At 43.2% G+C, this 17244-nt stretch overlaps 1 protein-coding gene across 13 annotated transcripts in view; it reads right to left on the bottom strand.

The window, feature by feature from the left end:
• PPFIBP2 (PPFIA binding protein 2) overlaps positions 1-17244 on the bottom strand; it is a 158886-nt gene that overhangs the window by 103088 nt on the left and 38554 nt on the right. For all 13 annotated transcript variants that reach the window (XM_060159765.1, XM_060159766.1, XM_060159767.1 and 10 more), the window contains one exon: positions 4929-5143. In XM_060159765.1, coding sequence (XP_060015748.1) covers positions 4929-5143 — 215 coding nt within the window. The remainder of the gene's footprint in view (positions 1-4928; positions 5144-17244) is intronic.

The following is a 17244-nucleotide window of genomic DNA, read 5'->3' on the forward strand; positions in this document are numbered from 1 at the left end:
ATGGTTCCTTCCCGACAGACGCCCCCCTTCCACTATGATCAGTGAAAGCACCAACACTGGTTCCCCAGCCTCCCTGGCAGCTAGGGTATGCGCATGCGAACAAATCCTGACCATTGGGACCATATGAGAAGCTGGGGGGGGTTCAGAGAAATCTTTCCCAGTTTTATAAAAAGAGGACATATTCTACCTCTGGACACAGCTGTGTGTGTGTGAGGACAGGCTGCCCGGAGCTGCAGCAGCCTTCTTGCAACTGTTAGGGGACACACCTGAGAAAGAACCAACACCCTGAGGATGGTGGGGAGAAAGATAAGAAAAGCTGGAGCCCTTGAGGTCATCCCAGAGTCACTGATTTAACCCTGGGACCGCCCATCCTCTGGACATCTCGTTAGCGACATTTAAAACTCCTTACTGCTTATGCCACTTTCTGAGAAAGAATCCCAACTGATAGGTGTCATAAGGCAGGGTTGGATCACGCCAGGCCAGCATATGACAAAGCAGTAACTGAGGTTTACCACGAAAGAGAACAGCACAAACACCCAAGGGACGTACAGATACCATGAATTAGGACTACCTGCCTGAGCCCTGGAGCTACCTCGTTAGCTCCAATTTTAAGTCACATGGGATTTTTTTTTTTTTGATAATAATTCAAGCGAGTCTCTGGTTTAAAGCAGTGCTTCAAACTTTAATGTGAATATGAATCACCTGGAAATGGTTCAGTGGATGGGGCAAATTCTAACTTTTTTTTTTCTTGAAGACAAGCTATCTAGTGATACCAAAACTGCTGGTCCATAGACCACAACTTGTACAGCAACATCTTCTAACTAAAAGTACCAACCTAAGGCAATCTAAAACCAATCTGAAGAGGAGCAGTGGGTTTCTTCACGGCCTTGGCTTCTATCTCCACACAGATAAGACCTGCTATGGAATGTGTGTGCCTTGTAAAATGACTTTAGGTCTCTGAGACCTAAAATACACACAGGTGGTCTCTGTCTAGAATCAAAACCTTAAACATCCAGCCCTGGTTTCTTGGAATGTTTATATGAACTTCTGACCTCCCTAAAAGTACACCATTCATAGGTTGCTGATGGCCATAACTACTCCAAAAGTTTTATGAATGCAACAACTTTTAGAAAAATCTCTCCAAGGCAAGCATTCCCCCAACCATTTTAAATAGCCCCCAAAACAGATCCGCAAATCTAAATGCAAGCTGTTTCCTGCCATGCATCTTGCAAAAACCAAACACCACATCGACTACTTTGGGATCAAAAATATTTTTTAAGAGTCTCTTTTGGTAAATTATAGACGTTAGATCCATACTTCATGCCACACACTAAAAAGATTGATGAATTCGAGTAAACCATGTGATACAAATCAAACTAAACCTACTGAGAGAGAATACAGGTGAATATTATTCGATCCGAGGTCAGGCAGGGCCTTTCTAAAAAGAAAAGAAATTCAAACAGGAAAGACCGATAAAATTAGTTACAATCCTTTTAAAGTCTTTGCCTCAAAAAACCACCATAAATAAACAACGTTTTAAAATCAAGTGAGGAAAAGAAATGCCACAAAGCAAAGGGCTAGTAAAAAGTCATTTAAACATAAGAAAAACACTAAAATTCTAATAGGGGTGGGGGTGAGAGAACACAAAATATTAACAGACCAGACTAGGGCAGGCACATCCAAGGGACTCAAGGTGATCTCTGGAGGGGTCGGGGTGGGGAGGTGTGTGAAGAAAATATTCGAGCTATTTTCTTTTTTAAAGTTTTTTTGATGTAGACCATTTTTAAAGTCTTCATTGAATTCGTTACAATATTGCTTCTGTTTTTATGTTTTGTTTTTTTGGCTGCCAAGCATGTGGGATCTTAGCTTCCAGACCAGGGATCAAACCTGCACCCCATGCACTGGAAGGTGAAGTCTTAACCACTGGACTGCCAGGGAAGTCTCTAGAGCTATTTCCTTAACCTGTCCTTTAAAAAGGATTTTCTATCTGGGACTATGTTTTATAATTTACATATATTAGGACAATTCTTCATATACGAATATGTGTATTTGGAGAAGGAATTTTTTTCATATTGGGGTAAGAGACCAAAAGTTTGGAGACAATACGGAATACTAATTAGCTAATAAAAAAAATTTAGACTTCCTACTAAACAAAGAAATGCAAAGATAAAATGAAGCCGTTTTTCCTATGAAATTAGTAAAGCTATTTTTTCAGTCTTAGTGCTTGTTGATCAGGATATACCTCAAACCCTGCCAATGAAAATATAAATGAGTAAAATCTTTTTGAAAAGTGGTTTGGAAAAATGTGTCACAAGGCTTAAAGATTAATATCTTTGATCAGAGTTGCCAGACTTAGCAAACTGTATGAAACATACTTATTAAAAATTCATTGTTTATCTAAAATTCCAACTTAACTGAGCATGCTGTATTTTGTCCGTTAACCCTGCTTTAACTCTATTATTCTACTTTCACGATTCTATCCGAAAATATTTCGATATAACAACAAATATTTCTAGACAGTCTGTGCAGCAATGCCGTATCGTTAGTGAAAGATTAAAAGTAATTTCAATTCAACATTAGAGAAATGGTTCCATAAATTCAAGCACATCTATACAAGGTAAAAATACAGTCACTGTAAATTATGTATTTGTAGTCTTTCTTTATCCCACTTCATGCAGATATTCACAAGTTTTGCTGAAGAAATGTTCATGTGTTTCCTGCCCTGTATCTGCTAGGGATGGTACATACTGTACAGTACACATGCACTGTCTCACCTTTCTAAAGTTTAATAAGCTCTGAGTTCTAAAATGCATGTGGACCCAAGGGTTTCAGACTGGGGAATTATGGACCTATCATTTTCTTGAAGCTTCATAAAATTTTCTGTAAACACTACAGCCTGAGTCAGTAGTACTTAGCAGGACTGCAGGGAGGGATGGGCGCCCATGCCAGGTGTAAAGTGAGCTGGAAAGCCGCAGCTGCAAAGAGAGGTGGGCAGAAGATGCTGAGACATGACAGGGGAGAAGCCGGGATCAACATCATGAAGCTACAAGTACGGTAACAGCCAGAGAGTTCCTCTCTAGCGAAGCAAAGGGGGATCCTTCTGCTGTGGGAAGGAGAACTAAACTACCGAAGCCATCCCCCAGCAACTCCCAATCTGGTTAAAAGCATGAGCGGAGGAGCAGGTGGGGACTTCTGTCCCATTATCGGCAAAAGGCTGAGAGGACCCCCAAGAACCGCCTTCATGTGGGGGAGGAATGAGGAGCCAGCTTGCAAACCTGACCTGTAACAGGCCCACCCGAGACCCATCCAGCAACCTTCACCTTCCTCTCTGGGCATTATCGGTTGCTACTGTAGCGAATTACCACAAACTTAGTGACTTGCAAAAGCACAAAGTCATTACCTTATAGTTCTGGAGGTCAGAAGTCTGAAATGAATCTCACTGAGCTAAAATCAAGCTGCTGGCAGGGCTGCTCTCCCTTCTGGAGGCTCCAGGGGAGAGCCCAGTTTTCCAGCTCCTGGTGGCTGCCTGCATCCTTCGGTTCTTGGCCCTTCTGCCTTCAAAGCCAGCAGCGGCGGCGAGCAACTCCTTCCCCCACCACATCCATCAGACACTGAGTCTTCTGCCGCCCCTTCCACTTATAAGGACGCCAGTGATTACACTGGGCTCACCTGGAGAATCCAGGCTGCTCTCCCCATTTTAAACTCAACTGATTAGCAACCTTAATTCCACCTGCTTCCTTCCCCTTTGCCACATACAGTAACTTATTCACAGGTTCTGGCCATTAGGATGTAGACATCTTTGAAAGGCTGTTATTCTCCCTACCTATGGGTATGCTACAGAACTCCAGGCAGACAACCTATGTAATGAAAATGTTGAACAACACATATAATGAATATAATAAAGAATTCTTCGGTGCTCAGAGGAAGGCATGGGGATAAGACTATTGACAGACTCCTGAACAGGAGTAGCTAGGACATCTGGGATATAACCCGTCTAATCACAAATGACTTGGCCTCCAGAAAAGAGGATCTCAACCTCCTTCGTCTGTGGTTTTCAACGTCAACCTGCCCCTCCCAATTTAGTGGTCCTGTTCCTGTCATCCTATCTCTGTGCATACTTCCCAAGTTTGAATCAGAGCCACTGGATTCTAGCTTTAGAAGACTGCATCCCAGCTTTCATCCTCAGACTCAGCTTAGGTAATGATCACACGCTCCCTCTGGCTTCCCAGCCCTGGACTGGGTGCCAATCCAGCTCATTTCCAGAATGGACTGGTTCCTTGCCTTACCCATTCCCAGATATTACTCGTCTTTTAAAGCTGACTGGCTGGTCTCCACAGGGAAGGAGATGGGTAAAAAAAGCCCAAAATTTACAGCTTTGGTTACTCATCTGCTTCCCTTAGAGACCAGCAGGTGTGCAGGATTGATCTAGAGAGGGCAGAAGGAGAGTCAGGAAACCTGCGTTCCACTCTAGGGGCAGGAAGGACTTCTAGGGCAGGGTGGTCTGAAGAGTAGGGGCAGCAATAACGGGATGGATGAGGAAACAAGGTTCTAGTCTGTTGTAAGAAACGAGGGGCATTGGTGGGTTCAGCTGAAAATAGAGATCCCAGCTAGGGATTATAACACAGCAAATTGTGCATGTACTATCTGGGGGGAAACACCTTCCATGTTCGCTCTTCTCTGGCCCTGGATTTCCCCTTCTCAGGAGAACAACGGGAGGGGCCCAGGCAGGCTGACTGTGGAGCTTAAGCTGCTTGACCAGGCCCTACCCTTCTGCTGGGAAGGACCACCACCCACTGTGGGTTGGCCAAATCTGGACAGGAAGCAAGAAAAGACTGGACAGTCCACAGATGAAGTAACAGCCCCAGGTGGTGGTGGCATGCCAGGGGCTCCGTGACCGTGTTCCCCACCCAGGCCATGGGCCTACTCACCAAGCTCTCCTCGAACCACTCCTTTAGGTAGGCAGCTGTGGGGCCGGGGATCTGGCTCAGGAGGGCTGCTCTCTCCTGAGAATGCTCCAGCGTCTCCAGGGCCAGCCTCAAGTCCTCGACGAGACGGAGCAACGGGAAGGGGTTCATGTAGGAAGCCGCGGAGGCCAGTCCAGGCTCACAGGCACCATCGCTAATATCTCCCCCCGTGTTAGTGCCTGGAACAAGAGAGAGGCGGGAACCTTGGTAAGAAGGGTGGATGCCACGGGCAAGGAACTGATAAACAGCAAAGTTAGTGAAAGGGGAGAGGAAAGGGATGGATAAGAAGCCTAGAGGAACCACTTCTGCCTCAGCAGAATCACTCACAACGTGAACTTTGCAGAAATCACCTTTCATCCTGGCTTGGGCATGAGAGAGGCACATGACTGTGCCCACTGGGACTGGCTTAGGGAAGCTCGCAACTTCAGACAACTGCGGAAGCACAGCTAGACCTCACCCACGACCAAGGACATGTGCGCTAAAATGGTGAGATGCCAGTCTTCAGCTCTGATACTAATAAATTTGTCCTCTTCTACGTTAATGTGGTAGACTGCACAGATGGCCACCAAAAGTCCATCCCATCCTCGAGTGGGCATCCTACTCCCCTCCTCCTGAGGGGGATGCTGACTCCGGGCTGGTCTAGTGACTCGCTCTGATCAACAGGGTGCAGAGGAAGGGGTGCTGTGTGGGGTCTGGTGAGGTTGAGTGAATCGAAATCTTTCTAGACCTTCCCAGTTGGGAGATTCTATACCCTCTGACATACTCAGAGGGTATAGAATATAGAGGGTATACTTTTGACTTGTATCTATTACTGTGTGTATCTCACCTCCCTTTATGGGCTGTGAGGTCTCTGAGGGCAGAGCCCCTGTCACAGTTAGCTAGCATAGTTATCATGCCCCCTGACCAGTAGATGGTGAGGGGGAACTGGACTGAATGTCTGTACATATGCTTGGATGAATAGCTAAGAGGAAGAGTACCTGGATTTCCCCAGAGATCTGGGATACTGGGTCTTTTTCTAAACTGGTATGTCCCAAATAGGACTGTTTTTGCCTTTCTAAACCCCACCATTAAAAAAAAAAAGTCTTCTTTGCATAATATGCACAGTGATATATTTTTCAAACCAGAACTGGGGCAACAGAGTCTAACAAAGGATTTCTGTGCTTCTTTCATCAGTAAGAAACACTTTAGAAAATATGGTTCGTAGTGGAAGTTCTAGGGCATTTGGATTGTTTATAAAACCAACAGAATAAAATATTTGAAGTCAGGACTCTTGCTGGAAAATGTGGGCTGTAGGGCTACCACATCCACGGTTGCACTGCAGGCCTGACGTCTAATTCCAGGTTCCTCTGCTCTTTTAAAAGCCGACTTCCTACTTGCCATGGCAGTCTTTGGAATGAGAAATCCACACAGAAGGAAACAATTACTGTTTGATTGCCGGTTTGCTTTCTGAAAGGGCAGGACAGAGGGAGTCGCGGCTCACGATCCACAAACAAGTCCATGGTTCCGGGGAACTAGGAAACGGCCCTACTACCCACACTCTGATGTGTGCTCAGCGCTTTCTGGCTCCTGCAAATACAGTTTAGAGTTGACTAGGAGAGGCCACAGCCAACAACGTCAGGAAAGAAAATGAACAGAAGCAGGGCAAGACCCCCCAGTCTCCAAACAAATGCTAAGTAATCCCTCTGCATCCCGGACACACTTCAACACACACACACACACACACACACACACACACACACACACACACACACACACACACACACACACACACACACACACACACACACACACACACACTTATAAATGGAGGATAAGTCAGGCCAGGAGTAGGTGGGAAGACTGAGATTTTCATTCACTTTATATCACTCCTTGGCCTTCGACAAGTTCCTTCCATTCTCTGGGCCCCTCCCTGCCCTAAATCCTCGGGATTCTTCCTTACTATTCAAATACTGCGTATGTGTGTAAACGTGTATGAGTACATGTGTATCTGTGTCTATTTTTCCACATGTATACACACGTAAAAGACTTTAATTTCTATTTCTTTGCAATTTCATCAACACACAGGCTCAGAAAATGGTCCAGAATGGTGAAACTCCTAAGGCCCAGCATTAGCAAAGGCAACAATCACCCAGGGAATTCCCTGGTGGTCCAGTGGTTAGGACTCAGAGCTTTCACTGCTGTGACCTGGGTTCGGGGAACTAAGATCCCACAAGCCTCGTGGCGCGACCGAAATAACAACAACAAAAAACCAGTCACCCAGAAGACTCAGTTCCATACTTCACACACATTCCCTACAGATGATCAGTTCCTATGGAAAAACTACAATCACAGAGGAAAATACATCAAAATCGGACTATCAGATGCAACAGATAAGAAAATGCATGCCTTCATACCTGGGTTTAACAAAACAATACAAAAGAGACAATAACATAAGGCAAGGTGTTGACCCCTAAATTACGTCTCAGAAAACAGCAGCTCACCTCACGTTCAAGCCCAAATAAAGTTTCTCTTTGGGGGCAATCTCTCAATTACTTTATCTCGAACAACAAAGCACTCTTTAGGGAAGATAGATTAACACAGGGGACTTCAATTTTACATGCAGACTGAAATCACTTGGGGAGTTTTACAAACTACAGATGCCAGGGTCCCAACCTCCAGAGGTTCTAATTTGATCGGTCTGAGACTGACCTGGGATAACAAAAAGCTCCCCAGGTGATTCTAATGTGCAGCCTAAGTGGAAATCATTGACTAGCAAATCAACGTTGATCAATGTCAAATTTTGATGTTTAGAGAGGACAACCTGAGAATTTTTATTTTAAGCACGGACAACCAAAATTTAATACAGATTCAGTAATTGTTAGGGGAAGGCAAGACAACATAAAATGCAAATATAGGATTTCACTGAAAGCCTTTTAATGATCGCTTTCGAAAGCAACTAAGTATGTGTGTAGTAGTAATTAGGGTTATTCAGAAATGTTTTGGTTCTCCTCTACTTAAGCTCATAGTAGGATAACACTCTGCCCCTTGAAGTTACTCACAGCCACATGACTTCCTCAGGGCAATAAACATGAAAAGTGATATGTGTCACTTCTGGGAGGAAGTCTTTAGGAACCAGAGCACAATTCCTCATATCTCTTTCACTTGCTCTGGTCTCTGGCAACGGTGGGGACTGAATCAGCCCGTGTTCCAAAGGGAAGATGATGTGGACCAGAGCTCTAAGTAGACCCGGGGGGAACCTGTATGAGCTGTTTCAAGCTGCTGACATTCTGGGACTGTTTGTTATTGCAGCATAACTTAGCCTGTCTTCACTTACACAAAGTATATATGTTGAACAATTTAGAAATATATACATATAAGATAAACTTCTAAAAAATGATCTTTTACTGTGCGGACCACTCCACCTGCCACAAGCCACAGCAAGGGTAACAGGGAACCAGCATTCTCAGTGCTCTGAGCCCAGTGTGCAGTCTGGTCCCACGAGGGGGTCTGAGCCGGAGAAGGGACCCCCCCCACCTCTCAGCCACATTCACTCAGTGTTTAGCCCCAAACACAGATCTCTGGGGGGCAGGATGAGAAACGCTGACATGCTGCCCTCCCGGGAAGATAGTCCAGCAGCTGGATGCCAGGAGCGGGGGTCCCCGTGTGCGTGGCTCCCCCAGCCTGGGGTGGGCTTCTGCCCTGCTGAGCCAGAGCAGGGAGGGAGGGCACACACCTTGGTTCAAAGACCACAGACGCTCATAGTTCTTACGAAGTTCTGGTAGATTCTATGGAATAAATGTTTCTTCAGTGAAATGGCTCAGGATCATTTCCAGAGAAAGGCTCTTTGCATTTTGTAAAAACTGATTTTCTCCAGCTTCACATTTGAGCGGATCTGTAGAGCTCCCTTGGCTGTCATGCTGAGAGCAGGATGTCCCTGTCGCTTTATTATGCAATGAAATTTGAATTAAGATTATCACGAGCCCCCCAAAGGCTAATAAACACTTAATGAAAAATGGCACAAGAAAAAAAAAATGTCCCTTCCAAAGGGACCCTCCACTTGCTTCTCCTCCACTGACCACTACCCACTGTGAAGCTTTCCCTTCTTCCCTGGCAATTACAACAGGATTTTATGACCTTACCCTGCACATCCAAACTGTAATAAATTCGTTATTGTTTACCTCTAATACACACTTGTTTGTATTACTCAAGGTCACAGAGACTTTCTCCTATGCTTTATTCTAAATGTTCTGTAGCTTCATATTTTGCATTTTGATTTATGATTGATCCAGAGTTAATTTTGTACAAAGTATGAGGATTAGGTCAGGGTTCTTTTTTCTTTTAACTATGGCTATTCAATTGTTCCAACACCATTTGTTGAAAAATAAATAAAATATTTTATTTGTGGATGTTAAAAAAAAAGATCCTTTATCATGCAGATGGGGGTTCTCTGGCATAAGATGAAATATCTATTGAGAGCATCATATGTGAATTTTTAAAGTGCTGTATTTACAGCAACTGAAAAGTGAAGATGATGGGCCTGAAAATGGGGGTCCCGAACCCCCACGCTGCAGACCAGTACTGGTCCCTGGCCTGTTAGGAACCGGACTGCACAGCAGGAGGTGAGCGGCGGGTGAGCGAGCGAGCGAGCGAGCGAAGCTTCTTCTGCCGCTCCCCATCACTCCCCATCGCTCGCATTACCGCCTAAACCAACACCTCCCCCCACCCCTCCCCACTGCCACCATCCATGGAAAAATTGTCTTCCACGAAACCGGTCCCTGGTGCCAAAAAGGTTGGGGACCGCTGCTCTAAAACTCTGCACATCAAAAGTGCTGTGCATGTCAGCTGCACCAGCATTACCTGGGAGCTTGGTGGAAATGCAGACTCTCGGACCCCACCTCTACATTTTATCAACATCCCCACATGCTCTTCAACTGTTCTGGGATGCTAAAATTATTCAACAAGCAGCTCTCATAATAATAAACACAGTATGTTGGAGATAAATGTAAAACGCTTGAATAAAATTATTATTAAAAATGTGCCAGTGAGATAAGAAATCCATAATTATTTTACATAATGCTTATAAATATACAAGTAACTTAATCAATAAATTAATATGATGAGTACTTGTCTATTTGGGAATCTATTTGGACATATATGATATGTTTTACATAACTGAAGGAAAAAAATGAGAGAAATAGAAACTTTAATGAAAGAATAAGAAGGAGCGAGAAAAGCACAGAACAATTTGAAAAAGAACCACGTGGAAACCAAAATGAAGAATGCAATTATTCAAGTGAGAAATTAAGTGCACAGGTTAAATAACAGATAAGAAAATTACTGGAATGGAAAGTGGAAGGAAGTATATAGAGTGAAGCAGAAGCAACAAAGAGAAAATGGCTATGGATTTGTCACAAATAAAATCTTGAGTCTTCTCAGTTTAAAAGACACACACTGAGTCCCAAAAACGATACATCAAAACAAACCCATCCTAGAAACAACGCAGTGAAACTGAAGAACACCAAGGACAGAGGAAATTTAAAAGCAACCAGAGATAAAAGACAGACTGTCAAGAGACTTCTCATCAGCAAAGTCCCGGTGACCACAAAAGAATATCTACAGGTAGCTACCAACCTATAACCGGTACAAGATAAACTACCACTCAAGATTAAGACTAAAATAAGGTCATTTTTCACATAATGACTCGTGCAAATTATTACTGGCAGGCTATTCCTGAAGGGATTTTAAAGGATCTACTTCATGAAGCAGGAAAAACTGCACCAACCAAAAAGGAGTGGGATGAAAAACACATCCGGGGGGGCGGGGGGAGCACCCAAGAGTGGCTGCAGCCAGGGTCTGTTTCCCAGGGTCAGCTGCAGCCACCTCCTGCCTCTCTGCAAGACTCTTCCAAAACCAGCAGAAGAAAGGCCATGTGAGAACACAGTGAGAAGAAGATAGCCCACAAGCTGGGAAGAGAGGTCGCACCAGAAATCAACCCTGTTGGCACCTTGATCTCAGACTTTCTGGCCTCCAGGACTATTTTCTATTTCTTCTTGAAGCTTTTCAGGGGTACACAGTATGACAAAATGCATGAGACAAGAATATTTATAGCAAGTTGTTACCCAGGCAGAGCCTTTGAATCCCAGAGGAGCTGCAGCTTCACCCTCAAGACACAGATCTGCAGCCTCCTGGGCACCATCAGACACCTCCACTGAAGACCCAGAATGGAGACCATTGGACCATATGTTCTGTACATTCTCTAACAACTACTTAGACCTAAGGTCTTTGTTTCAACACCTTCCTTTGAGAGCTAAGACTAGTTTATATAATATGGGACGATGAAAGAACTTAGATTTTGAGATCTGATGGATCTTGTATTTTTTCCTAATTATGCTTTCTAGTTAAGCTCTCTATGCTTCAATTTCCTGTCTGTAAAAAGGGGGTGGCGGGGCTTCCCTGGTGGCGCAGTGGTTAAGAATCCGCCTGCCAGTGCAGGGGACACGGGTTCAATCCCTGGTCCGGGAAGATCCCACATGCCGCGGAGCAGCTAAGCCTGTGCACCATAACTACTGAGCTTGTGCTCTAGAGCCCGCGAGCCACAACTATTGAAGCCCGCACGCCTAGAGCCTGTGCTGTGCACACACACACACAATCACTGGATAAAATGATAAAAAACAACAAAAAAATCATCTGAATAGACCTATAAATAATTGAGCCATAATTTAATATTTTTCCACAGAGAAAATACCAGGCCAAATGCTTTTACAAGTTAGCTCTAGCCAACGTTCAGGAAGTGAATAATTCTAACCTAACTGGTGTTCAGTAGAGAAAAGGATGGACTGCTCCCAGCTGTCTCGATAAGGAGAGCCTGCCAGTACATCCTATAGACCAGAGTGTGAAAGGTGCCCCGGAACTGAACAATTTAGAAGTTCTGAGTACTACAAAGGCAAATTATGAGTATTCTCACCGATGAACTCACATATCAAATCCTAAACACAAATTTACAAAACTAAATCCCATGGTGTGTAAAAAAGACCGTCTCCTTTGGGAAATGACGGGTCAAGCAGACCTAAAAAGAAAATTAAAAAATAAAGTGGTGATTATCAAAACAGCAAAAGGCACATAAAGAACTATACCCCAAACAACTAGAGGTGGCACATTGTATTCAAGCACATATAAAGCATTTTTTCAAAACTGACTATAGACTAGGCCATACACAAAGTCTCGACAAAAATCAAGAATCGCGGGCTTCCCTGGTGGCGCAGTGGTTGAGAGTCCGCCTGCTAATGTAGGGGACATGGGTTAGAGCCCTGGTCCGGGAAGATACCACATGCCGTGGAGCAAGTAAGCCCGTGCGCCACAACTACTGAGCCTGCGCGTCTGGAGCCTGTGCTCTGCAACGAGAGGCCACGACAGTGAGAGGCCCGCGCACCGCGATGAAGAGTGGCCCCCGCTTGCCACAACTAGAGAAAGCCCTCGCACAGAAACGGAGACCAAACACAGCAAAAATAAATATTAAAAAAAAAAAATCAAGAATCGCTATTATGGGTACTATTCCAGCCTCCATATTTCTGTGGGAGGGGAGAGTGGTTTCTACCTGCCTCCCCTTACTCAATTTTTCCTCAATGGCGGAAGGCCTCTTCTGATGACAGAACTAAAAGATGGAATTCTCTCTGGAGCTGCCCGTCCCCGTATGCAAGCATTAGCTTCTGAGGAAGCTTTTTCTGAGACAAGCTCTGCCCCAGAAGGTGGAAGTCTGTGGCCTGGGATTGAGTTCAGTTTGGGGTATGTGTGTAGGATGAGTGGATTCAAGGTCCTTCCTGACTGTGGCTTCAGGTCAAGCTAACTTTCCTAATCAGTGAAACTCATGATAAAGCTGATATTTTGATCTCTTTCTGGCTGACTCCTTTGTCTGTTCCTTGACTGGAACCAAACTAGGAGGGGAATAATGGGCTGTTATTCTTTTTAAATATTTTATTGAAGTATAGTTGATTTACAGTGTTGTAAGGAATGTTATTTATTAATCTTTGTGGTAGACAGAATAATGACCCTCCCAAAGATGCCCACATCCTAATCCCTGGAAACTATGAATGTGTTTGTTACCTAATATGGCAAAAGGGACTTTACAGATGTGATTAAGAATCATGAGATGGAGATATTATCCTGGAGTTTTAATCACATGAGCTCTTAAATCATAAAAGGGAGGCAGAAGAATGGGTCAGAGAGATGTGACATGAGGACTTGCCCTGACCTTGCTGGCTTTGAAGATGGAGGAAGGGGCCATGAGGCAAGGAAGGTAACTGCATTATAGCTGCAACAGGGCAGGTGGTAACAGACTAGTTGTGCTCAGAAAAATCCCAAAGACACCCCAAATTAAAAAACACACATACATACACTTTTTTTTTTTTCATACATACACTTTTTAAAGCAACTGAACTGAAGGAAATTTTCAGAGCTCAGTAGCTCAGGAGAAAGAGAGCATGTGAGCTGGTGTTTGCCCTGCAGGCCAATTCCCTGGTGGCTTAACACCTCAGCTTGAATGGGCCACTTGAGGACAGGAGACAAAGCTTAGGGCCTGAGCAAAGGGAGAGGTCAGATGGAAGACCTCTGCATAAAGCCAGGATGCGAAAGGGCAATATCCTCAGTCTACCAACTAGAAAAAAATCACCCCTCAGAAGGAAATTTGGCCTTGATTCTGGAATAAGAACACACATAAACAATTTGATGTTTTCAAACATTAAAAAGGGGTAAGGGGGGCTTCCCTGGTGGCACAGTGGTTGAGAGTCCGCCTGCCGATGCAGGGGACGCGGGTTCGAGCCCAGGTCCGGGAAGATCCCACATGCTGCAGAACGGCTGGGCCCGTGAGCCATGGCCGCTGAGCCTGCGCGTCCGGAGCCTGTGTTCCGCAACGGGAGAGGCCACAACAGTGGGAGGCCCGTGTACCACAAAAAAAAAAAAAAAAAAGGGGGTAAGGGAAGTGTAGAAAGAGTGGGACAAGTAGAAATCAAAAAATAAAATAGTTGATAAACAAATGGGACCTAATCAAACTTATAAGCTTTTCACACAGCAAAGGAAACCATAAACAAAATGAAAAGACAACCTATGGAATGGGAGAAAATATTTGCAAATGATGCTACCGACCATGGATTAATTTCCAAAATATACAAACAGCTCACACAACTCAATAACAAAAAAACAAACAACCCAATTAAAAAAAGGCGAAAGACATAGACATTTCTCCAAGGAAGACAGATGGCAAACAGGCACATGAAAAGATGCTCAATATCACCACTAATTATTAGAGAAATGCAAATCAAAATTACATGAGGTATCATCTCACAACAGTCAGAATGGCCATCATCAAAAAGCCTACAAATAATAAATGCTGGAGAGGGTATGGAGAAAAGAGAACCCTCCTACACTGTTGGTGGGAATGTGAATTGGTGCAGCCACTATGGAGAGCAGTATGGAGGTTCCTTAAGAAACTAAAAATAGAGTTACTGTATGGTCAAGCAATCCCACAGCTGGGCATATATCTGGAAAAGATGAAAACTGTAACTCAGAAAGATACAGGCACCCCAATGTTCACAGCAGCACTATTTACAATAACCAAACATGGAAGCAACCTAAGTATCCATCAATAGATGAATGCATAAAGAAGATATGATATACACACACACACACACACACACACACACACACACACAATGGAATATTACTCAGCCATTAAAAAGAATGAAGTAATGCCATTTGCAGCAACATGGATGGACCTGGAGATTATCATACTAAGTGAAGCAAGTCGGAAAGAGAAAGACAAATACCATATGATATCACTTATATGTGGAATCTAAAATAATGATACAAATAAACTTATTTACAAAACAGAAACAGACTCACAGACATCGAAAACAAATTTATGGTTACCAAAGGGGAAAGCTGTGGGGAGGGACAAATTAGGAGTTTGGGTTAACAGATACACACCACTATATATAAATATAAAATAGATAAACAGCAAGGACCTAGTGTATAGCACAGGGAACTATATTCAATATCTTGTAATAACCTATAATGGAAAAGAATATATATATATATATATATATATATATATATCTGAAGCACTTTGCTGTACACCAGAAACAACACAACATTGTAAATCAAATATACTTCAATTTTTAAAAATAAATAAATAAAAATTTTTAAAACACCTTCAAAAGAGAAGGCAAAATGTCCACGAGTATAGGGGATCAAATACACCATCTAGCAGAGTGATTTTAATAAGTATTTCTCAGAAACTGGTAAGATCAAGCAGACCAAAAAAAAAAAAACAGTATTGGTAGAGAAGATTCAAATAAGTTGGATGTAATGGACAATTATAGAACATGGCACGTAATAACTGGAAAATGCACACACCTTGCAAGCACACAAAGAACATTAATGAAAACTGGCAATGTTCTCGTCAAGGCTACAAAGCAAGTATCAATAAATTCCAGAGAGTAAGTATCAGAAAACACTTTAACTACAACAGAATTAAGTTAGCAATCAAGTTTAAATACATATTGTTATATATTATTGGTTGATTTGTTAAGTTGAACAGATACATTCAAGTAAGTAGAGCAGAAAATGATAAACAATAAAGAACAGATATTCAAAGAAGTTAAATATGTATATATATTAAGCATAGATACATAATGCCTATATATCTATACATACTGTGATGGTTAATCGTATGTGTCAACTTGGCTAGGACGTGGTACTCAGATATTAAGTCAACATTATTCTACATGTTTCTGTGAAGGTATTTTTTTGATGAGATTAACATTTAAATCAGTAGAGTTTGACCAAAGCAGACTGCCCTCCATAGTGTGGGTGGGCCTCACCCAATCAGTGGAAGATCTTAATAGAAAAAGACTGACCTCTCTAGAACAGTGGTCCCCAACCTTTGTGGCACCAGGGGTCGGTTTTGCGGAAGGCAATTTTTCTACAGACCAGCGGTGGCAGGAGTGGGGGCGGGTGTTCAGGCAGTAACGCGAGCCATGGGGAGCAGCAGATGAAGCTTTGCTCGTGGGGATCTTCCAACAGATGGCTTTCGGATTTGAACTGCAACACTGGCTCCTTGCTGGCACTCCAGGCTGATGGCTTATCCTGTAGATTTTCGTACTTGCCAGCTTCCACATTCATGTGAGCCAATTCCTTAAAATAAATCTCTCTCTCTCTCTCTCTCTCTCTCTCTCTCTCTCTGTCTCTTGCTCTATGTGTCTCTCTCTATACACACACACACCCCCTATTGGTTCTGTTTCTCTGAAGAACCTGGGCTGATACATATACACATTTAACTATTTACAGAATAAATAATATACACACCTACTATGGTGACTGATCAGCAAAAACAAGTCAATTCTTTGAAAAAAGTAGTAAAAAAAAAGTCTCTGGCAAGATTGATCAAAAAATAAAGAGAAGGCACAAATAAGCAATACTAGGATTAAAAAACAGATATAACAAGCAGCAGGTCTTAAAGAGATAAAATACAATAAGCAACCATATGCTAACAAAATGGAAAACATTGGTAAAATACACAAATATCTAGAAAAATATAATGTGCCAAAACTCAACAGAGAAAAAATTAAAACCTGACTGTCCCTAACCGTTACAAAAAGACAATCTTCCAATGAGAAAATACAAGGTCCAGATGGTTTTACAGGTCAGTTCCTATAATTACAACTATAAGCAAGGATTTAAGGAACAAATGATAATTCCAACTTTACTCACACTCTTTCAGAGATTAGAAAATGAGGCTACAGAGCCATGAGGCATACAGCCAATGAGGCTACAGCCATAAAGGAGTGATGATGGCTGTTGAATAGGGCTCGCAGCCCCACTGTGGGCCATTCCGACCTCTTCACACAAAGGGCAGTCTTTGACATCTCAGCCCGCTAGGCACCTCTAAAATTCCACCCTGACTCTCCTCACGTCAGTTTCATAGCAGAGGACTGAGTCCTGACTGGGTCCTGAGTCCTGACTGGGAAACAGGTGGCTTTGTTACCAATGACCACTCTATGCTGATCCGCCTCGGAGAGGGTACAACAAGACCAGCTAAATGTTCAGAGCTTGGACTCAATCATCAGCCTTTAACACCACAGCTGAAATCATTCATGGGCCAAAGTGAATAATCACAGTCTTGATCAGAACTTTCTCTGCCCTCACAGTCTTTAAAAAAAAAAAAAAAAGCAGACACTAATCAGAGTTGGCAGAAAGGCCAGGGCAGAGCAACCTCTTTGTTTAACTGTTATAAAACACATTCCTCCTA

Source organism: Lagenorhynchus albirostris, chromosome 9 (genome assembly GCF_949774975.1).
Source record: "Lagenorhynchus albirostris chromosome 9, mLagAlb1.1, whole genome shotgun sequence".
Lineage (NCBI taxonomy): Eukaryota > Metazoa > Chordata > Mammalia > Artiodactyla > Delphinidae > Lagenorhynchus > Lagenorhynchus albirostris.